The 24,940-nt window shown below is 39.2% G+C and overlaps 1 protein-coding gene across 1 annotated transcript; it reads left to right on the forward strand.

The window, feature by feature from the left end:
• Positions 1–243: 243 nt before the first annotated feature.
• Positions 244–24,045, forward strand: LOC126162163 (uncharacterized). The gene is made up of 3 exons (XM_049918475.1): positions 244–440; positions 14,514–19,578; positions 19,725–24,045. The coding sequence occupies exons 1-2, from the start codon at positions 284–286 to the stop codon at positions 15,065–15,067; spliced, it is 711 nt and encodes a 236-aa protein (XP_049774432.1). The 5' UTR covers positions 244–283; the 3' UTR covers positions 15,068–19,578; positions 19,725–24,045.
• Positions 24,046–24,940: the final 895 nt, after the last annotated feature.

Consider the following 24,940-nt stretch of genomic DNA (forward strand, 5'->3'; position numbering starts at 1 on the left):
TCCACAAACGTGAGCAATATTCTAGAATGTCTCGAGTGTGCTGTAAATCCTGGTTTGACGCCTAAACAGACGTAATAAGTGTCCACGACAAGGTTGGCAGTGACGCGTCACATACGACGCCAAAGCTGCTTTTTTTTTTTTTTTTTCCCCCCGCATGCTGCCGGTACTAAACGTAAATGATAACGGATGAGAGCCAAGGCGCTTGGCTGTCTGCGCTCTATCGCACGTGTCTATTAAAGACGTCTTCGTTTTTATATTTCCTTCTGTACTGTGTATAGTCAATATGTCGTTCACAGAGGAAGAGTGTTCGAAGATGATCTTTTTCGTGCAGCTTGTTGAAAAAAATCCTTGTCTGTGGAATCACACAATGAAATCTTATTCAAGGGCAGATGTGACAAGTTTGGCTCGGAAAAATATAGCAACTGAAGTGAAGGAAACTGGTAAGAACTTGAGGAATCTGTATCATAATTTGGAACTCCTTAACTTTGTCGTTGCAGTTTGTAATTCATCTAACAAACGCACGATTTTGGCCTGTGGTTGTAAAACGTTAATCGTATTCTAAAACTGTTTAATTCGAAACTGAAATGGAGGAGCCCTCATTTGTTGTTGTTAAGGTCTTCAGTCCTGAGACTGGTTTGATGCAGCTCTCCATGCTACTCTATTATCCTGTGCAAGCTTCATCTCCCAGTACCTACTGCAACCTACATCCTTCTGAATCTGCTTATTGTATTCATCTCTTGGTCTCCCTCTACAATTTTTACCCTCCACGCTGCCCTCCAATGCTAAATTGGTGATCCCTTGATGCCTCAGAACATGTCCTACCAACCGATCCCTTCTTCTGGTCAAGTTGTGCCACAAACGTCTCTTCTCCCCAATCCTATTCAATACTTCCTCATTAGTCATGTGATCTACCCATCTAATCTTCAGCATTCTTCTGTAGCACCACATTTCAAAAGCTTCTATTCTCTTCTTGTCCAAACTATTTACCGTCCATGTTTCACTTCCATACATGGCTACACTCCATACAAATACTTTCAGAAATGACTTCCTGACACTTAAATCTATACTCGATGTTAACAAATTCCTCTTCTTCAGAAACGCTTTCCTTGCCATTGCTAGTCTACATTTTATATCTTCTCTACTTCGACCATCATCAGTTATTTTGCTCCCCAAATAGCAAAACTCCTTTCCTAATCTAATTCCCTCAGCATCACACGACATAATTTGACTACATTCCATTATCCTTGTTTTGCTTTTGTTGATGTTCATCTTATATCCTCCTTTCAAGACACTGTCCATTCCGTTCAACTGCTCTTCCAAGTCCTTTGCTGTCTCTGACAGAATTACAATGTCATCGACGAACCTCAAAGTTTTTATTTCTTCTCCATGGGTTTTAATACCTACTCCGAATTTTTCTTTTGTTTACTTTACTGCTTGCTCAATACACAGATTGAATAACATCGGGGAGGGGTTACAACCCTGTCTTACTCCCTTCCCAACCACTGCTTCATTTCATGCCCCTCAACTCTTATAACTGCCATCTGGTTTCTGTAAAAATTGTAAATAGCCTTTCGCTCCCTGTATTTTACCCCTGTCACCTTTAGAATTTGAAAGAGTATTCCAGTCAACATAGTCAGAAGCTTTCTCTAAGTCTACAAATGCTAGAAATGTAGGTTTGCCTTTCCTTAATCTTTCTTCTAAGATAAGTCGTAAGGTCAGTATTGCCTCACGTGTACCAGTATTTCTACGGAATCCAAACTGATCTTCCCCGAGGTTGGCTTCTACTAGTTTTTCCATTCGTCTACAGAAGCGTCCGATCCTACCCGTCGGCTTTGACCCATGACGTCACAAATATGGCGGAAACGACCATAAACGACAATTCCAATATGGCGGATATAAAAACGTCGCATACGTATCATAAAGACGAAAATACATAGAAAAACAACACACACACAGGTTTCACAAAAAGCCTAATGACTCTAACGGGACAAGCGTGGGAAATTGGGGGTTTTTGGGTGGGGAGAAACTAAATATACACAAATTTACCCACCCACCGCCATACAAAACCACGCAAGACGACGAAAAAAATCGACATCACAAAACTCACCAAATACCACAAAACACATTCTTATCCGGAATCGGACACTTCCCTTGACCTATATAGCTCAACAGCATCTCCCGATCCCATCCCCCAATACAAAAATCAAAATACACCGCAAAACATTGCGAACAAACACTTCCCTTCACCTACATATATCTACAGCAGCTCCCGACCCCATAAATTGGGATCGAACACTTCCCTTGACCTATATAGCTCAACAGCAACTCCCGATCCCATCTCCCATAACAAAAATCAACATACTCCACCAAACATTGAGATTGAACACTTCCCTCCAACTATATAGCTCAACAGCAGCTACCAATCCCATAACTTAGGATCGACCACTACCCTTGACCTATGTAACTCAAAAACATCTCCCAGTACGAATACCAAATATGGCGGATATAAAAACGTCGCATACGTATCATAAAGACGAAAATAGCCCTCAACCGAGAACTATTAATCCGGTCTTTCATATCCATTCCTGAACAAAAACCACAACCGAATACACTTAATAACAAACTCAGCCGACGTACAGCAATCATCATTACATTAACCATCACACAAAACCGTTAACTCACTAATACAAATTCCGCTTCAAAAAGACGCACGCAGCACTCACCACTGACCAACAGCAAACTGAGCCCAACACACCAAACAAACGAAAACCATGAACATACCACCAGAGGACACAACAAACAACAACACGACATCTACAAACACGCCACACTCACAAACCAAACTCCGCGCCGTAATGACGTCACACACCACAACACCCTTACGTCACGGGTCAAAGCCGACGCGTGAGATCGGATGTTTCTGTTGACCCAAGAATTCGTGTTAGTATTTTGCAGCTGTGGCTTATTAAACTGATTGTTCGGAAATTTTCACATCTGTCAACACCTGCTTTCTTTGGGATTGGAATTATTATATTCTTCTTGAAGTCTGAGGGTATTTCGCCTGTTTCATACATCTTGCTCACCAGATGGTAGAGTTTTGTCAGGAGTGGCTCTCCCAAGGCCGTCAGTAGTTACAATGGAATGTTGTCTACTCTGGGGGCCTTGTTACGACTCAGGTCTTTCAGTGCTCTGTCAAACTATTCACACAGTATCGTATCTCCCATTTCATCTTCATCTACATCCTCTTCCATTTCCATAATATTGTCCTCAAGTACATCGCCCTTGTATAGACCCCCTATATTCTCCTTCCACCTTTCTGCTTTCCCTTCTTTGCTTAGAACTGGGTTTCCATCTGAGCTCTTGATGTTCATACAGGTGGTTCTCTTATCTCCAAACGTCTCTTTAATTTTCCTGTAGGCAGTATCTATCTTACCCCTAATGAGATAAGCCTCTACATCCTTACATTTGTCCTCTAGCCATCCCTGCTTAGCCATTTTGCACTTCCTGTCAATATCATTTTTGAGACGTTTGTATTCCTTTTTGTCTGCTTCATTTACTGCATTTTTATATTTTCTCCTTTTATCAATTAAATTCAATATTTCTTCTGTTACCCAAGGATTTCTTCCAGCCCTCATCTTTTTACCGACTTGATCCTCTGTAGCCTTCACTACTTCATCCCTCAAAGCTACCCATTCTTCTTCTACTGTATTTCTTTCGCCCATTCCTGTCAATTGTTCCCTTATGCTCTCCCTGAAACTCTGTACAACCTCTGGTTCTTTCAGTTTATCCAGGTCCCATCTCCTTAAATTCCCACCTTTTTGCAGTTTCTTCAGTTTTAATCTACAGGTCATAACCAATAGGTTGTGGTCAGAGTCCACATCTGCCCCTGGAAATGTCTTACAATTTAAAACCTGGTTCCTAAATCTCTGTCTTACCATTATATAATCTATCTGAAACCTTCTAGTGTCTCCAGGGTTCTTCCATGTATACAACCTTCTTTCATGATTCTTAAACCAAGTGTTAGCTATGATGAGCCCTCATTTAAGGTTCTGAAAACATTAATTGCAGGCATACAAATTGTGCAAGCCTCAGTTTGTCATTTAAAAATTTAGGTTGGAATGAAATTTGGCATCAGCTGCTTCGACAAACAGATAAAACTTTAATCATTGGATACCATGACGATGTCAGAATTACGATAGAGTTGAATGGGACCTAAGAGAATATGAATTGGGAAGACGCACAGCTTACTCCCTACCGCTGGTGGTACTACACGTGCACTGGACACCTGTGAATTATTTGAACGGTTTTGCGTATTTTTCTCTGTTGTTGCAATTAAACACTCGTCAGTGCAATAATACAAAAATATTCATTATATAGTTTGCTGCAGTACGCAGCCAGAGGATGTTGGATTGTTGTGCAGATCATAAAGTAACTCATTTTAGTATTTCATAAATGTACAGTAGCTCAGTAGTGTGTTGTCACAGAAGTGAGACTGTACTGTGATGAGCTAATGGTCTGGCAAATCAAGACTACTCCATATGACAAGCATCTGTCAAACATAGATTTTTTTTCGCTGTTAACCAAAGGAGAGGATGTGAACCTGAGAGGCCTATGTTATTATCTACTGCAGAAACATTGAGTTTTGGAACGAAGGAAAGAATAATAAACCAGCTTGTATATTTTCTTTTTTATTATTAAAGTATGAACACAAGCACAGTGCCATAAGAATGTGTTTATGCTTGGTAGTTTAACTACCACAGGACGAGAAAAGCAGTTTTCCTATCTGTGCTGCCAGAGCACCAACATCAGCAGGTTTGCAGCTCTACATAGCTGCTCATAGCAATAAGAGGAGGCTGTTCCAGCACATTGTGCTCCATCTGTCAGTGCTGTTACTCTACACATCACTGGTCAGTCACTTTGAATGTAATTATAGAAAGTTTAGCAGCAATAATGCCCTTTTTATGACAACCGTACAGAGTGAAACAAAAATCACCCTAGGGATGATTCTCGGAATTAGTTTAAGAATGAAATGTTTATAGTCATTTAAAGGAACAGTTCTGTGCCAGCATTTTGGAATAAAATGATAATTTGGCAACAAATAGTAAAGGAACTTAGAATTTATAAAAACACAGGAAATATTTCCCTGTTTGTTATGTGTGGTACACAGCTGTTGTTTCTTACATTTATTAACATCTGAATAGCTTGGACAGCATATTTATTAAATACGCTTAAAAGCATTGAGTTACAATAAGTTTTGTTCAGTGAGCATCAAGTCAACCAAAATAGATTGGAAATCCAAAATGATTTGATACTGTCATGGTAGCTAAAGGCGATATAGGTGGCAGAAACATCACACTGTCCTTGGGTGCTACACAAACTATGTCTTACACTTGTTGTTATACAGAATCTGCTATTATACTTTTTCAGTGGTATGAAGCCTCACATTCATCGCCCTCAAATTCTGGATCAACACAGAAAGTACATAGTTTGGAAATTTTATCAACATGCAGTTACCAGTAAACATGTAGTGATGAACTTCTCTGAATCACTGGAAAACATACTGGTCACTTTCTCTGTTGTTGCAGTCAATGAGATGCTTCTTCCTTTTGAATGTCCTGTAGCTGTCTTGGAGGAGCTTTTGGGAAACCTTGAAACTTGAGTACCTTTTAACAATCGGGCTCTAATGTCTTACCTCTCTTCTACAATAAATCACTTTTTTCCTTCTGTTGACTATCCTCATACATATTGTTTTACTTACTAGCTGATTAGTTTCGGGCTTTGCCCATTTTCACGAGCTACCTTCATTATCCAGCGTAATGTGATCCAAGTGTCAATGTTATCACGTGGATTACATCATGCTGGATAATGAAGGTGGCATGTGAAAACTAGTCAGCTATAAATAAACAGCAGCTTTGGTGTTAAAATGCCTTTCCTTCAACAATAGTGTACACATTGACAAGTCTTGTTGTTTCAGCCTACACAGAATGGAAATATCTTAACTTTGTAGCTACAAATGGGCCGGGCCTTATTGACAGTGTCAGTGTAAAGACAGGGTTAGTGACCATGATGTCATAGCAGCTATTGTTACAGCAGTTGGTAATCAGTCAAAAAGGCGAGAGGAGTTTGTCTGCTAGAAAGAGCAGGTGAGCGTTCTGAGGCATCTCACTTAGTGGACTGACATCACTTAGTTTCAGTAAGATGGCTATAAAGGGATTATGGGTAAAATTTAAACAGATTGTAAAATGTTGTGTAGAGAATTGTGTGTCAAAATGGCTTACAGATGGAACCGATCCACCATGGTTTAACAGTGAAATATGGAAAATGCTGAGGAAAGGCCTCGATTCAAAAGAGAATGTGCAAATGACAATACAAAGCTTAGTAGAGATTTATGTGTCTGAAAAGATTTATACGTGAAGCATAAAACATTGCCACTGTCGTACCTTAGAAAAAGTCCTGACCAAGCATACAAGAAAATTCTGGTCCTAGGTAAAATTGCTAAGCTGGTCTAAGGCTTCTATGCAGTCATTGTTGATCAGTCTATATCTGCAAACCACAGTGAGGTGCATGGTGGAGGATGCGGCAGTTGAAGATAGCAAAACGAAAGCTGAAGCTGTAAATTTTACATTTAAGAAATCATTCACACAGGAAAATCTTGCAAACATCCTGACATTTGACCATCAAACAGACTTCTGTGTGGAGGATTTAGTACTTGGCATCTCTGGTGTAGTGAAACAACTGAAAGAGTTGAAAACAAACAAGTTACCAGGTTTAGATGGAAACCCAGTTTGGTTTTAGAAAGAGTGCTCTACAGCACTGGCTCTTAGCTTTCATTTATCACAAATTTCTTGCCCAGTGCAAAGTACCAAGTGACTGGAAAGAAGTGCAGGTGACTCCTGTACATACCCTTAAAAAACCATCAATTTGCTGTAGAATCTTTGAACATTTTCTCATTTTGAATATGATAATCTCTCTTGAGACTGAGAAGGATGTGTCCGTGAATCAGAATGGTTTTAGAAACCATCACTTGTGCAAAACCCAACTTGCCCTTTTCTCATATTATATACTGTGGACTAGGATGAAGGGAATCAAGCTAGGTTCCATATTTCTATATTTCGGAAAGTATTTAATTCAGTGCTCTATTGCAGATTTTTGATGAAGGTATGAGTGTATGGAACAGGTTCCCAGATTTGTTAGTGGCTCGTCAGTGGCGACTGTTCATTGGAGACGAGGGTATCATCAGGAGTGTGCCAGGGAAGAGTGATAGGGCCATTATTATTTTGTGTATACATAAATGATCTGGCAGGCAGGTTGGGCACAATCTGCAGTTGTGTGCTGATGATACTGTGGTGTATGTTGGTCTTGAAGTTGTTACAATTGGAGGATACAAGATGACTTAAGACAAAATTTTTAGTTAATGTCACGAATGCCACCTAATTCTAAATACAGATGAGTAGGAAAAACAAACCCATAATGTTCGGATACAGCAGTACTAGTGTCCTGCTTGACATAGTCATGTTATTTAAATATCTGGGCATAATGCTGCAAAGTGATGTGAAATGGAATGAGCATGTAAGGCTTGTGGTAGGGAAGGTGAATGGTCAACTTCTGTTTATTGGGAGAATTGTAGGAAAGTGTGGTTCATCTCTAAAGATTATTACATGTAGGACACTAGTGCAACCTATTCTTGATTAATGTTCAGGTATTTGGGATCTGAACCAGATCAAATTAATGGATGATATCAAAGAAGTTCAAAGGCAAGCTGCTAGATTTGTTACTGGTATGTTCGAACAGCAATGTAGGTGTTATGAATGTGTTTCGGGAACCCAAGTGGGAGTCCATGGCAGGAAGGCAACATTGTTTTCGGGGAACACTGTTGAGAAAATTTAGAGAACCATCATTTGAAGTTGACCGTGGAACGATTCTGCTGCCAACAACATGCATTTTGTGTGAGAGCCATGAAGATAAGAAAGTTAAGACACTAATTTTTCCCTCGCTTTGTTTGTGGGTAAAACGTGAAAGGAAATGACTAGTAATTGTATATGGTACCCTCTGCCAAGCAGGGAAAAAGGGCTTGCAGGGTATGTGTGTGGATGTGGATGAAATTGTAGACACTGTAATCATCACTGTCAGTAATTGGAATCATAATATTAACTATTTGCTGTCGGCCATTTCAAAATTTCTTCATAGAAGTCAGAGTAATCTAGTGGAATATCGCAGTACACATTCTGAATGTCATCGAGCTCGGCTTTGTTGTTTTACCAGATGAATAGGCTTGCCATAATGAAAGATTCACTGCTGTCATTTTTGTGAAGTACAAATATGTGGCAGGAGTTGTGAGAATTATTGCTTGTGATGCTTTCACAACACCTTTCAACTCACTGCTATGCTCAAAATAATGGAACTTGGATATGTTGAAATGTTCTCATTTTGAATGAGTTTATGGTAATGTATTTCCCGAAATCTGAGCAGCTACTAAGCATGGATTGTTCTGAAATGAAGATGCTCACCATACTATTAAGTTTATCGGTGTCTAATGTGCTCAAGATTATAGTCACCGATCTGCTCAATATGCCACGCAGAATTACTGTCTTTTCTGACACACAGAATTACTTAAAAAATCCATAATTTCTAAAAAAGTACACTGGAATATAAATAAGCCTTCACTCTAAAACACTTTTGAAACATGTAGCACAACTAAAATGGCAAATTATAACTTCCTTTGGAGCTCATACTATGCATGATCATACCATTGAAAGGCTTGGCTCTGACTCCCTTAGACTGCTGTCAGCATTCTATATTTCCAAGAAAAAAGACGCGTGTAGAATACTCCGTCTGATTGGTCAGTTTTCTTTAAAGCCAATAGAAAAACATTATCCTCCCTTGTTAGTTTGCACTCTTCATGATTAACCAATCAACAAATTACACACTTTCAAACTGTACTTTTTCCCAAAATAAACATTTATCATTTTGTTTATACTTTCCATTATTTTTTTTTCATTTGCTCTTTATTAACTTTCCTTTTACTGTAAACTTACTTAACCTATTGTGATACAAAATTCCCTGTCACCTGCATTCACACTGCCTTAAAACTTTCTCACACTAGTTCGTACAGCATTCACCAGTAGACCAGTGATCTACATATTTAAGACCACATTCACACCACTAAAAGCATATACAAAACTGTACAAACATAAATAAACAAAAAAAGCCTTCAAGAAATAAACAGAACAATTCACAAAAACATTCTATTGACCTGTTTATTGAATGTCTCTGTACACTGCTGGACTCTGGTGGTCAAGATTCTTAACTACATCATAATTCTTCCTGTTCAGTCCTGTCTGCTACTGTCCTCTAGCAGATGAAAATTAGAACTATGTGCTTGACTGAACCTGCTTCAGACCATCTGTCACTTTGCAGGCGTGAGTCATTCTCCTGATACGCACACTCTAGGCAAGAGTGATATAAGGGACCCCGACTCAGGTGCCTAGGAAACCTGCTTTCTCAGATTGCTAGACAACAATCCAAGCAAATCGTATTAATGTGTTTTTAGTACAGTAAGATAAATGACAATACTTAACATTGAGAAATTTACAATGAGGTGTCGCAAGCAGTGGGCGACAAACAAATTAAGAAAATCTCCTCAGTATACACAACTCCTAATACAAGTGAAACAATACAATCCCTAAGTTGTTGCTGTAAAGCTTGTTGAATGGCTTGTCTACAACTGGGCCGCGGCCAGGCGGCGTGGTGCTTATGTCCTCTTTGTGTAGATGCCACTGTTGTCTTGTGTTGCCCTAGTGAGGGGTCAGTCAGCATTCTATTGGCTGACATCTTCTTCACAGCCCTCTCTGCTCTAACGTTCCTGCCTGGCATGCCGGCACTTGACTTTATGCTGGAACAATTTTTTTCTTTTTATAAATTGCAAAAGTTTACATTTCTGATCATTTAGAGCAAGTTGCCAAACTCTGCACCATATTGAAATATTATCAACATCTGACTGAATATTTATGCAGCTTCTTTCAGAGAGTACTTCATTATAGATAACTGCATCATCTGCAAAAAGCCTGATTTTACTGTTAATATTGTCTGCAAAGTCATTGATATACGATATGAACAGCAAGAGTCCCAACACACTTATCTGGGGCATACCCAAAGTTACTTCTACACCTGACAATGGCTTTCCATCCAAGATAACATGCTGTGTTGTCCCTCCCAAACAGTCCTCAATCCATTCACAAATTTCACTTGATACCCCTTATGATCGTACTTTTGACAAAAAGCCTAGGTGCGATACTGAGTCAAATGCTTTTCAAAAATCAAATACTGCATCTACCTGGTTGCCTTGATCCAAAGCTTTCAGTAGGTTATGTCATGTGAGAAAAGTGTGAGTTGGGTTACACATGATCAATATTTTTGAAATCCATTTTGGTTGGCAGTGAGAAGGTAATTTTGTTCAAGATATCTCATTATGTTTGAGCACAGAATATTTTCTAAGATTCTACAACAGACCTATGCCAAGGATATTGAATGGTAGTTTTGTGGATAACTTTTACTACCCTTCTTGTTGATGTTTGTAGACAGTGCCTTTATTCCTAGAATTGGGCAGGGTTTTTTTGTTCGAGGGATCTACTATAGATTATGTTTATAAGAGGGACTAACTCAGTCACAAATTTAGTATAGTATCTGACAGGGATCCCATCATGCCCAGGAGCTTGTTTGATTTTAATGACTTCAGCTGTTTCTCAACACCACTGACAATAATATTTATTTCATTCATCTTTTCAGTGGTTTGATGATTAAATTGGGGCAGTTATCCAGGGTTTTCCTTTGTAAAGGAACATTTGAAAACAAAGTTAAGCATTTCAGCTTTTGCTTTTGCTACTCGCTAGGGACGGGGTACTAAGTTTGGTGCAACTGGCAGCCTTTACATACAACCAGAATTTCCTTGGGTTCTCTGAAAAATCACTTGACAATATTCTGCTATGATAGTCACTGAAGGCATCAGGCATTGCTTTCTTGACAGCCAAACATGTTTCATTCAGTATCTCTCTGTCTATAGCCCTAGGCTTTGTTTTACACCTATCATGCAGTAATCTCTGCTTCTAAAGAAATTTCTTTACAGTGACTGTATACCATGGAGGGTCTCTCCCATTATGAACTGTTCTTCTGGGTACGTACCTATCCAGTGCGTGGTCAGCTATTTTTTTAAACTTGAGCCAGAGTTCCTGTACATGCTCCTGCCCTGTGCTGAAAGTTTCAAGTTCCTCATTGAGATATGACACTACTGATGTTTTATGTAGCTTATTGAACATATATATCTTTCCGCTTGTTTTAGTTGTCCTTTGTACTGTGGTCATCATTGTTGCCACAACTGCATCATGATCAGTGATATCAGTTTTGATGTGAAGATCCTAAAAGAGGTCAGGTCTATTTGTTGCCAATAGACCCAGTATATTTCCATCATGAGTGGTGTTCCTAACTGTTTGTTCCAGGTAGTTTTCAGAGAAGGCATTTACTAACATTTCACAGGATGTCTTACCTGGAAGTCCTGGATAAGCTTTCAAGTTCCCTTCGTTTAATACATCATGAGTGCTCATTTTATTGTGTGAGAAAGAGGACTTGGTTGTCTTACCAGAAAACACTGGAAATGCCACTGTGGTCTTGAACACTTAAGTCTGTCATCTGAAGGTGCTAATTTATTAAAGGATGATTCATTCTGGCAGCTTAGTCTCGATCAACACGGGCTATCACAGAAAGGTAGGGAAGTTATGAAAGGTAGCTCGCATGCCAAAAGAAATGTTGAAGAAATTAATGCCACACTTTATGGATTGCTGAACATACAGATGAAGTCATTCCTCTGAGATCAGTAGTTAGTGTGGACTGAAGACACTGAACAGCATTTCGTTACCCTCAGGAAAATAAAGATAGGCCGGAATGATGTAATGGTTAGTCTGGACATTGTCACTTTTTATGAGGGTGCTGATACAAGAAAAGCGGGATCTTTGGGCCTTCAGTTCTTAGCATAAGTTTGTTTAAGTAGTGTGTAAGTCTAGGGACCTGAGCAGTTTGGTCCCTTAGAAATTCACACACATTTGAACATTTTTGGGCCTTCAGTTTCCTCCTTTACTCTAAAGCTATTCTGCTGTGCCTTAATGACAATGTACTTCTTGTACTGCAGTGAATGTTATGAGATGATGCGGGGCACAGTAATGGGATGCCCACTGTCTCCGTCTGTCCTGAACTTCTTCATGGAGCACTTTGAGGTGCAAGCTTCGAACTCTGTGGGACTGCATCCAAATTGCTTCATATAGTACATTGACGACATCTTCTTGATAGGGGCTCGTGATGAAAATGCACTGTAGCAGTTCATCAGTCACATGAACAGTGTCCAGCCGAACATTAAGTCACTGTTTAGATGGAGAGGGATGGCCAGCTTATGTTCTTAGCTGTTTGAGCTGAGTGGAAAGCACGATCCTGGCTTGGTCATTCAGTGTATAAGACTGGTTCTTGAAAAATAGTGACTTTTACCACCCTTTACACAAGAAAGCAGTCATGAAAAATTAGTACACTAGCCAAAGATTATTTTGGGTAATGACCATGCACAGTCTGAGTTTCAGCATTTGAGACACGTTTTCAGTGAGAATGGTGACAGTTAAGGAGAGATAGTAAAAACTTTCAAGTTCCACCATTGAAAGACAGCTTTTGAATTGGTGGAAGAGGCTGAGCTAGCTGCATTCCTTCCATACAGTGGGGCAGTGACTAGCATGCAGCAGGAACATGGACTGAAACCAGTGTTGCGGCCTGCTTTTGAGATGTAATGCCCCATTAAAGGCAGCATAAGTCTCAGAGTTCCTAGCATGTATGGCGTCCCCTGCAAATGTGGTAGTCTTTACAAAGGACAAACTGTTAGAATGATTTCTGAGTTTTGTGCTGAGCAGTCATGACATGTTAAACAAAGGGAATGTGTGAAGTCAGCCAGGCTGAACATTGCCTAGAGAAGAGATATAAATATGAGAACACGCTGAAAAGTAATGCCTTCAAAATTTTTATGTGAAAACTTGGAAAGATTTTTAAATAAGACAACAAATTGACATTCTACATCTTTATTCTTCATGTCTACATATTTATTTTGTAACCCTGACAATGAACATGTCTCCCAATGAGAGACCAGCTTGTTGATACCATCATTGCAGAATGTTTGACTTTGTTGGTGGAGCAACCTCACCTGTGATTGCACTGCTTCATCACTATCAAAGTGAAGTCCTCAAAGGTGTTCTTTATGTTATGGAAATAGATGAAAATCAGTTGGGGCCAAGTTGGGCCTGAATGGAGGATGATCAGTGGCTGTGTGGTCTCGCATTGTAATGTGGAGAGGGTGCCACATGTATAGACAAACTCTTAGAATTCAAAAATAGATTACAACATGCACTGACATAGTTACATTACACACCGTCATGCTACACATTACAATTTGGAGCCCTCTAGCAGTAGGCAGCTGCAAATACATTGACACAAAGATCAAGTGATGTAGTTGCAGACAGGCATGATGAAAAGACTATTACGAATAAGCTTTTGGACAATACCTTTTTTAGAAAAGAAAAATGCACACACATTCTCACAAGCACACACACCTCTCACACAGATCATAGCTACCTCCAACCACTCCACCCAGACTGTAACAGAAACACACTGAATGGGAGTAACAGTGTGGGCAAGAGGGGAGGGGGAGGGATAGCAGGGTACAGGTGGGGGGGGGGGGGGGGGAGGAGGAATCGGTGCTGCATGGCAGATGGAGGAGGGAGATGAGGAGAAAAATGAAAAGCTCTCCCATTCCTTCCCCCACAGCCTCCTGACACTGCACTTATCAGCCCTGTCCTGCCACCTCTAGTCCCCGCATGCTCTGCCAGGCAGCACTGATTCCTCTCTCGCACCCTTACCCTGCTATCCCTCACTCTTCCTTGCTCTGCTCCATATTGTTGCTCCCATTAATTCATCATGTTTTTTACATGCTACTACCATACTTGTAAAAGCGGAATATCATGCCAGCCCCTGGAGTCAGTTATTTTAATTTCTGAGGACAATGACAAAGATAGCTATTGTAGGCTCAATGTGTTATTTGAAGCGACTCAGCTTTTATTGAAGCAAGCCACTGCAAAAGACTCAGAGGACACAGCACTGACCCAGTTTGGCAGATTTCACAGTTCAGCGTACTGATCTGCAGTAAGTTTCCAAATATTTTGGTCTAGGACAACCATAAATGATGGTCTTGAAAGCTGCTTCTTGTAGCCAAATACCTGCAATAATAATGAATGAATATTTGTGGGGTTACATCAGAAATTAAATATTGTAATAACAAATATTGGAAAATATACATCACTTCTACATCTTACATGTATGCTAAGTAATCGTCAATATAATTGACAAGTGTTTACATTATAGAAACAAATATAATCTTAAGTAATTTTTAAACATGCACCTACTTTGTATTTACTTTATTTTGCCTTAATTTTCAGAACAGGTTTGTCGTGACCGATGGAAAAACATCCGCACTGCTTTTGGAAAGTCATTGAAACCTTTGAAATCAGGATCGGGAAGGCTAAAGAAATCATATTATTTGGCCCCCCACCTCTCATTTCTTCGCCCATACATGAAAGGGGCTCCTTCTTCTGGGAATGTATCTCCACTTGAGGAAAATGAAGACAACATGGCAGCTTCAAATACAATGCTGACCACCACAGACCATCAGGAAATGGAAAGTTGTGAAATTTCGGAAGAAATGTGTGATTTGGTTGATTGTGATGTGGTGCTAAAATCAACTCCTAAAAGAAAAGCCGAAGCCAGCAACAGCGATGCCCATAAAGTATATGCTGACTGGCTGGAAATTAAACAATTTAATGAAATGAAGAGAAACTGGGAGTCATCAGCTGGTGATGCTGACTGGATGTTTTTTCAATCCATCCTCCCTGATTTCAAGAAACTTAGTGACAGGCGTAGGAGAGACCTGAAAGCAAAATTCCTGTTGCTTTTGAATGAGCAGCTGGATGAAGCTGAGAATGATACATCGTGATTTTCCTCATCATAGACTGCATCTAATTAACAAATTTATGCCACTGCTACAAGATTGATGATGACAGATTTCCCCTCAAATCCGACAATGCTTCTTGTGAATACACATCAAGCAGAATTACATTCTACCTTAGGATATGGAGCAGCTGTTACTTTTTAACTTGTAACCATCGTTTACATTATGAGGTGACGAAAGTAATGGGATAGTGATGTGCTCAAATACAGATGATAGTAACATTATGTACACAAGGAATAAAAGGGCAGTGCATTTGCAGAGCTACCATTTGTGCTCAGGTGATTTGTATGAAAAGGTTTCTGATGTGCTTATGGCCACACAACAGGAATTAACAGACTCTGAATGTGGAATGGTAGCTGGAGCTAGATGCATAGGACATTCCATATTGGAAATCGAGAATTCAATATTCTGAGATCCATAGTGTCAAGTGTGCCGAGAATACACAATTTCAGGCATTATCTCTCACCAAGGACAAAACAGTGCCCTGTACTTAATGACTGAGAGCAGCAGTGTTTGCATAGAGCTTGAAAACAAATCGGTTAGACCCTAAATCTCTGGAAAATCACAGCCTGGTGAGATGAATCCAAGTTTCAGTTGGTAGGAGATGATGGTAGGGTTTGAGTGTGGTGTAGAGACCTTGAAGCCATGGACCCAGGATGTCAACAAGGTATTGTGCAAGCTGGTGGTGCCTCCATAGTGGTGTGGGCTGTGTTTACATGGAATGGACTGGATCCTTTTGTCCAACTGAACCAATCATTGCTGGAAATGATTATGTTTGGCTGCTTTGAGACCATTTACAGCCATTCATGGTTTTCATGTTCCCAAACGACAATGGAATTTTTATGGATGACAATGATTCATGGAACTGGGCCACTGTTGCTAGAGAATGGTTTGAAAAACATTCTGAATGTTTCGAGCAAATGATTTGGCCATTCAGATTGCCCAACATGAATTCCGTCGAACATTTATGTGGCATAATTGAGGGGTTAGTTTGCGGCAAAATTTGCACTGGCAACACTTGTGCAATTATGGGTGGCTGTAGTGGTAGTGTGGTACGGTATTTCTACAGGGGACTTCCAGCGACTTGTTGAGCCCATGCCCCATCGAGTTGCTGCACTACGCCAGGCAAAAGGAGGTCTGACGTGATATTAGGAGGTATCCCATGACTTTTGTCACCTCCGTGTATATGTACAGTCTTAGACGTAAAACATGGCCGCCAGCCGGCTGCCACAAGACTAAGTCCAAGTTTTCCACTTAGTCTCTCGTAAAAGTGGCTGCTCCTTAGAATTCAAAATCTGCATGATCTGGCAACACTGTAAGATGTGGAAGAGTTTACTCAAGCTGTACAGTGCTGTATCTGCTAGTGGTCTAGTTGTAAACGTCGCACAATGGAGATTCCTTTATTTTTGAACTGCAATTTGGCTGTGTATTAAAGGTGTAAGTCTGATGGAACATCAAAAATAATGTTACATTTTCTAAGTACCACTAATAGCAAAACCACAAACAAAAGAGCTCATCGCTGTGTTGTGATCAGAGCTGTTTCTGCTACACTTTCCTTGTCCTAAAGTGGCTACTGCCATTGGGCACCTTTATGCCAGCTACTGTCTGACCAGCTGATCATGGTGCACTTTGGCACATTTCTGCTTGTACATTGTTAGGATAAAATTATTTCTTATTGTTCTTTGATTTTCCATGCAGAGTACATTCCATAAATTGAGTGAACACCATGCAGCTACACAGGATGCTTAGTTTGCTGTGGGTGTGTTTATCAAGTACCATTTTCTGATTTAAAGTTCTAGTATTTATTGTGGGGCTGTAGATTGGAATTTGTTTACTTCAGTCTTATGGAAGTTGCTTAAGCATTATAAAACAGTTGAAGGTGGAAGGAAAATGCCTAACATTTGGGACATGTTGTTCACTTTGGGTTTAATTGGGGGGGGGAAATTGGGGGTGCAGTGCAACAGAGGTGGAAGCAAATCAAAACATTTGTTTCATGTCTGAGGTGAGTATGTAATAGTAATGTCAGGAAAGGAAAGGATTTTCATGTTTCAAGAAAGTTCGTTTTCCTGTGAATGATTTTCCATATTCAGAAAGGCTCAATAATTGACATATAAGTTGAACTGCAGCATTTGCCTGCAAGAGGTTGGGTGCAGTGGCACTGCATGTTCTGATTCAAAGCAACAAAAATCAACGGGGTGAATACTGTTACATTTGTATTCAAGTATCATCAGTTCGCTCATTGAACATTCCTTTCCAATATTGGTACTGTGACGATTTTATGATGCCTTTATGTTAACTTCATGAGAAGAAATCAGTGGCTGACCCCATTAAAAAAAGGGAGGCATTTCCTTGAGGAAAAGGGAGTGTGAACAGATAATGTCTTGCATCTAATGCTAAATTCACTCGATATTTTCTTGCCATTTCTGTTGAACAGTCTGAGTGACTTAAAATGTGACATGGGATAAGCGATTTAGAGTTTTGCACCCAGTGAACATGCTTCACACAGAAATTGCAGCTAATTTCATGTTTTACATTGAGGTTTATCTGTCCTAGCCACCGCTGGGAGAGACAAATGCCATAGATCTTTGCTAGCTCAGAGGTGATGGGGTCATACTGCAAAATAAGTGCAGCATCTGGTCTTGTTTCCATTCTCAATGTAGGCCAATATTTTCCCTATTCTGTGAAAGAGCCTCCATCAGCCAGATTCCAAACCAGTAGGGAAAACTTAAGAAAATTCCTGCATCATAAGTTCTTTCATTACTGCCAGTACCACATATTGTAAGGTTGAAAAATGTATGTTATTGCACAATTGATAATGCCCTTTTCTGATTCTATCAAGATAATTCTTGGTTTTTGTAGAGACACTATTTCATATGTGAAATTGTGGTAGTGAATAGTTTCTTAACTGGACTCCTTCATTTGTATACTCCAAATATATAATTTCCATACTACTTGAGTATAACACAGGGCATCATGCCAATTCAGACTGCTTTGAAGACCAAAGTGTGTGCCAGTAATATCTTACAAATTTGTGCTGATGTTGGTATGTCTGTTTTACAGATAATTTATTTTTTGATATTTGTGTAAGGTTATAGTTGTAAACAGTAATTTATTTGTACTAAGGCAATGCATATTTTAATAGCGTTTTTCAGTAGTTTATTGTACACGAAAAGTAAACATGGCACAAATTAACATCAACAATACATATCTCTTACATTACATAAAACAGTCTGGCAGTGCTCAAGTAGTTTACCAGTTGCAAACCTATAGAAACTTAAACACTTAAACAAATTTTGTTAGATTGAAAGTCTGATTTTCCACACAAAATAACTTCAATAAATTGAGTGAAAACCGTGCAATTACACAACATGTATAGTGTTCTACAACTGTATGCAGAGTCCAAAACGTAGCTGCATGGCAAAAACTAGAACTTTAAATAAGAAAATGGCACTTGATAAATACATTTGCAGAATCTTATGCATCTTGTGTAACTGCACAGTGTTCACTCAATTTATCAGAGTTATTTTGTGTGGAAAATAACATTATAATAAGAACCAATTTTACAGTAACAATGTGAGAGCAGAATATGGCAAAGTGCACTGTGTCTTGATCAGATCATTGGATGGCGACTGATGTGAAGGCACCTGGTGTTGGCTGCCACCGTAGGGCACGGGAAGTCCCAAGCATTAACTGTTATGATCTTGGCGCAGCCACAAGCTGTTTTGCGGAAAGTTTTGTTGTTACTGGTGGGGTAGAAAGTGGAGAAAATTATCTTTGAGACCACAAGACTGATACCTTTAGCAGTCAGCCAAAATGCAGTATTAACAAAAAGGGGGGGGGGGGGGGGGGGAGGTCAGCAGTGAGTGGATTTGATCTCGATATTTTCCCGATACTTTCCGTTATCATTGTGCAGCCTTTACTTCTAGACCACCAGCATTTACAGCTAGAGTAGAAGACTACATTTCCTCCTGAAACTTCCACATCCTACAGTGTTGTCAGGTCATGCATATGGTTGTACTTAGAATTTTCTGGTGCAGCCATTTCTATTGGCACCTTAAGGGAGCTCACTCTGTGTCTGGGCGGCTCAGCAGTGAATATGTTTTATGTCTAAGACTGTACTTCATCAAATAAAGTACAATACTAGGTGGTCTTACTAGAAAAGAAATTTTCATTGTGGCATTTTTAATGTCGCTCACACTTGCAGCAGCTTACCTTATTGTAATGAGTAGCTTCTCAGTGGAACAAATAGAAGGTCGACAACTTGCGTCTAGCTTTGTCAGCATTTTAACTTCTAATGCAGATGATTTCTATTATTTGAGACAGTGGATATAATATTATGGCCTACTCTACATAAACTGAAATTATGAGAAGTAGCAGCACTCTGAAGATGGCCTATTTTACTGGTTACAAGATGAACAGATTGAGAGTGTTTGAGCTTTGTATGCTGAGAGATATGCATATGTAGACGTCCAAAGATAGCTGATTTATCTGTAAAGGTGAGTTTTCTGACTGATATTTTCTTATAGAAACAAAATTTAAAATTGATGTAAGAGAGTAAAACCATGTAGTCAAAATGGTAGTAAAGAGTAGTTCATTATCTGCAGGAAATATGTATTACTGTTAATTCCGTGATATTTTTCAGATGCCACACTATTACTGTATTCCAGGATGTTAAAGCAGTTATGTTCCAGTGGCGATAAAAGCTACATCAAGGTGTTTTGGTTCCCAGCAAATATGGACACACAACATTGACTGGCTGAAAGCAGTTCCAAAAAGAGACTTGGTTACCTTCCAAGATATACATGGTCTGTGCTAAGTACTGTGGAGAACAGGAGATAATAAACTTCAATATGTTTAAAGATATGCTGGGAAAAAAAGCTGAAATACCAAAAGAGCTGGACTCAAATGAACAGGTGGCACAATGCCAAGATTTTTTGCAGGTGTGCCTCATTATTTAAGGGCTAGGAAAGATACAAATGAAGGAAGACTGAAGTGACAGAAAGACCTTCATCAGATAAATGGAAAGTGCCTTACAGAAAATGTGATTAAAATATTTACAGATCTAAGTGAAAATGTAGGTAGGATTATGCACAGTGACATTTGATGCCATTACTGTAACTAGCAATTCAGTATGTTTCTATAGGTTATCAGTGGAAGGAATTCCAAAAATTCAATTTAGTGCAAAAACTGATAAGTTTATGTGTGTCAAAGTATGCGTTAAGAACAGTATTGCAAGTGCCCACAATATGCAAAGAATACTTGAAAGTAATGAGGTGAACACAGCTAGAGAACATTCTGCAGAAGTATGTTACAGGGAAATGTATAGTGAGAGTTGTGGTCATGCTTGTGTCACAAAACTAAAAGACTGTGTTGCATATTTGGAGCAAGTTTTTACTGCAGACATTGAAAACGGAACTCATGTCAATTTCTTGTGTGAGCAAATTACACTATGTGGTATGTAAAAGTAAAGATACTCTGTCAATATGTTTTTGTAATCTTTCTTAATATTTGAACAGTCCATTTCAGTATATAATGCTCTCTTTGTCCAAACTTTCTTCTATATCTACTGCATCCAAAGCAGATACAAAAACTTGTTTTTCCTTACAGTGGAAACAGGACACTTTGCAAGCCCTGTAGATCCAGCAGTCTCTTGAATAACATTTTGTTGGCACTGCCTTCCTGCAGAGTTTGTAGGTGCAATGCTGTAGCTGTCCATGCCATTCCATCAGTCTCAAACTCTTGGTAATCAATATCAGCTCTCCTTTCAGCATTTTGTATTATAGCAACACTGCAAAATTTAGAAATTATGAGAAAACACAATGTAACAAATATATAAATTAGTTTTATGTTTCACAGTTATACAAATTGTAATATTTTACCCACTTTGTCATCTCCTTCTATGACTAATAGCATTACTTGCAAGTCGTAAATCAATACCATATCTACCCCCACTATTACAGCATCATTGTAGTTGGAAGAAACCCTTGGTTGGTCATTATCTACACTGCTGTCTGATGAATCACTACTTGAATGTGCAGCAGGATTGTATTCATTGCTCAATATCACTTTTGTTTTCTCCCTCTGGAACACTCTATTTCAGACTGAGTTGAATGTATCTGAAGAACTTATAGTATCATCTGAATGCCTATCAGTGAGACAGCATTCCATTATAGTAAGTGAACACTGATCATGCTATCCTGTACTTTACAGTTGCACAATATTTTGTTTTGTGTTTATAATAATTTTTAACTGTTGAAATCCCACTGTTGCCCATTTAACATGTTGACTTCTGCACATCTAGTGATGGGTGTTTCATTGCCAGGCCTGTATGGCAGGATAAGGTACCTGCAATGTAATCGTCTTGCTGGGGATAATACACTACTGGCCAGTGAAATTGCTACACAAAGAAGAAATGCAGATGATAAACTGGTATTCATTGGACAAATATATTATACTAGAACTGACATGTGATTACATTTTCACGCAATTTGGGTGCATAGATCCTGAGAAATCAGTACCCAGAACAACCACCTCTGGCCGTAATAACGGCCTTGATACGCCTCGGCATTGAGTCAAACAGAGCTTGGATGGCGTGTATAGGTACAGCTGCCCATGCAGCTTCAGCACAATACCACAGTTCATCAAGAGTAGTGGCTGGCGTATTGTGATGAGCCAGTTGCTTGGCCACCATTGACCAGACGTTTTCAATTGGTGAGAGATTTGGAGAATGTGCTGGCCAGGGCAGCAGTCGAACATTTTCGGTATCCAGAAAGTCCTGTACAGGACCTGCAACATGCAGTTGTGCATTATCCTGCTGAAATGTAGCGTTTCGCAGGGATCAAATGAGGGGTAGAGCCACGGGTCGTAACACATCTGAAATGTAATGTCCACTGTTCAAAGTGCCGTCAATGTGAACAATAGGTGACTGAGACATGTAACCAATGGCACCCCATACCATCATGCCGGGTGATACGCCAGTATGGCGATGATGAATACATGCTTCCAATGTGCGTTCACCGTGATGTTGCCAAACATGGATGCGACCATCATGATGCTGTAAACAGAACCTGGATGCATCCGAAAAAATGACATTTTGTCATTCATGCACCCAGGTTCGTCATTGAGTACACCATTGCAGGCGCTCCTGTCTGTGATGCAGCATCGAGAGTAACTGCAGCCATGGTCTCCGAGCTGATAGTCCATGCTGCTGCAAATGTCATCGAACTGTTCATGTAGGTGGCTGTTGTCTTGGAAACGTCCCCATCTGTTGTCTCAGGGATTGAGACGTGGCTGCATAATCCGTTACAGCCATACGGATAAGATGCCTGTCATCTCAACTGCTAGTGATACGAGGCCAGCTAGTGTTCTGTATCACCCTCCTGAATCCACCAATTCCATATTCTGCTAACAGTCATTGGATCTCGACCAACATGAGCAGCAATGTCACGATACGGTAAACCGCAATCGCGGTAGGCTACAATCCGACCTTTATCAAAGTCGGAAATGTGATGGTACACATTTCTCCTCTTACATGAGGCATCACAACAATGTTTCACCAGGCAATGCCGGTTAACTGCTGTTTGTGTATGAGAAATCAGTTGGAAACGTCCTCAGGAGGACATACAGAGAGTTGTTACAGGTTTCTAACATTAAAAAATGCAGTTTATTTGGTGCTTCTTTTGTTATCCGATTGTCTATAAATGAAAAATCCTAATTGCAATTAATAAAATCAATGATACATGTTCCTCCCAATGGATGGACGAAATATTAGCCATTACTTTGCCATGAAGTTGTTGAAAATCACAGTGCAGAGCTTAAAAAGTGAAATTACATATATGTGTTGTACATGATAACTTAACAATTAATCAGATGATCCAAATCTTATGAAAAGTGAGCCGTTACATTTCAGTACCCTCCAAAAAGGTATTGTGCAACACAGGTTGGACAGAACTTTTGTAGGCAGTCACGAAATAGCTAACAAAGTTGTAGGTGTTGCCACCAGAGCCAACGTTGTGTGAATGCTCTGAAAAATGCTCTGAAAAGCTAATCATTTGCATATCACAGAATCTTCTTCCTGTCAGTTAAATTTCGCGTCTGTTGCACATCATCTTCATGGTGTAGCAATTTTAATGGCCAGTAGTGTAATTGTCAAATAAAGTAAATCAAAGTAAAAGTCTATACAAATGTAAATTTTGAAGTTGGATGGATGTAACTCAGATTCTTCAAAAAGAATGTTGGTGTGAACTTAACTCGTTGTCGTTTCTCCTCTGCAGTTGAATGTTCCCATAAATTTCTTAAGTTATAATGGGCCAGAGAACACCATGGTTTCCTAATAATGTGAAAAAGCAAAGAAAGATTCAGGGGTACACTAACTTATCTGACATTACGTCACATAGTGCAGCTCAAAGTCTCACATTGTACTCGCCCTTTCACACGATTTCGTGTGGGTCGTATATACCTTCAGTGAAAATTCAAATATTGTTGTATATAGTAATTTTGTTAATTACAATTGCAGAGGATGTTCAAAATCACAGAAAATGTTATCATTCAAAGATTACAATTGAAATACTTTGCAGGATACAAAGTCAAACACATATTTGTCATTTTCAAGGAAAAATAAGTGAAATGATTCAAATAAATAATGCTGATTATATTTTCGTTAATTGCACTGAAACTAAATTATCCCAAGTATTCCTACCATGTTTCCTGCTTCAAATATAAATACGTTAGTTGTTAGTGTAGACATAATTTCAATATTATAATCCAGTAACATAAATAAACACTTTGTTTATATTATGATTTAGTTTAGTACCGCGAATTACTGTAATTGTGAAGTAACTAGATCCCATTATGTGAAACAGTAGTATAGTAGATTGACAGTATGGCAAACAGAGTTGTTTCAGGATGTCAAATTAAATACCTTTCAGCTGTCAATTTTCAACCTTATTTTAATTGGCAACCGGTTTCAGCATTTTATTCCGCCGTCTTCATTCCCCTGACCAATGTGTAGGAAGAATCTACCTCAGTTGTATTCAAAACAGGTGCCAGCAACACTGGTATTAGTAGATATTTGCTACAGTGATCTTTTCAACCATCACCTGCCAACATCACCGGTTGGAAGGTGATGATTTAAGACATCACTGTAGCAAATATTTACTAATACCAGTATTGCTGGCCTCTGTTTTGAGCACAACTGAGGTAGATTCTTCCTATACATCGGTCAGGGGCCTGAATACGGTGTAATAAAATGCTAAAACTGGTTGCCAATAGAAATAAGGTTGAAAATTTATGGCTGAAAGGTATTTAATGTGACATCCTCTATTGAACAGCTGGGTCCCGCAACCATTTCTAAAATGATGGACGTACAGAGAGTTGTTACAGGTTTCTAACACTATAAAATGCAATTTATTTGGTGCTTCTTTTGTTATCCAATTGTCTGTAAATGAAAAATCCTAATTGCAATTAATAAAATCAATGATACATGTTCCTCCCAATGGATGGACGAAATATTAGCCATTACTTTGCCATGAAGTTGTTGAAAATCACAGTGCAGAGCCTAAAAAGTGAAATTACATGTATGGGTTGTACATGATAACTTAACAATTAATCAGATGATCCAAATCTTATGAAAAGTGAGCCGTTACATTTCAGTACCCTCCAAAAAGGTATTGTGCAACACAGGTTGGATGAAACTTTTGTAGGCAGTCACGAAATAGCTAACAAAGTTCAATAATGTGTGCATTCATACATCTTACAATAATTACTATACAAATAACACATTCTCTAGAACTGATTGGTCATGTGAAACAGTAATACCATGAATAGAACAAAACTTTCTCAACTTCTTATATAATACAG

The sequence above is a fragment of the Schistocerca cancellata genome, chromosome 2 (assembly GCF_023864275.1).
Source record: "Schistocerca cancellata isolate TAMUIC-IGC-003103 chromosome 2, iqSchCanc2.1, whole genome shotgun sequence".
Lineage (NCBI taxonomy): Eukaryota > Metazoa > Arthropoda > Insecta > Orthoptera > Acrididae > Schistocerca > Schistocerca cancellata.

What these genes read in the sequence shown, in the direction of transcription:
- LOC126162163 (XM_049918475.1), top strand. Translation starts at nt 284, where the DNA reads ATGTCGTTCACAGAGGAAGAGTGTTCGAAGATGATCTTTTTCGTGCAG. An exon ending in AACTGAAGTGAAGGAAACTG is followed by an intron (nt 441 to 14,513) that starts GTAAGAACTTGA and finishes CTTAATTTTCAG; the next exon opens with AACAGGTTTGTCGTGACCGA.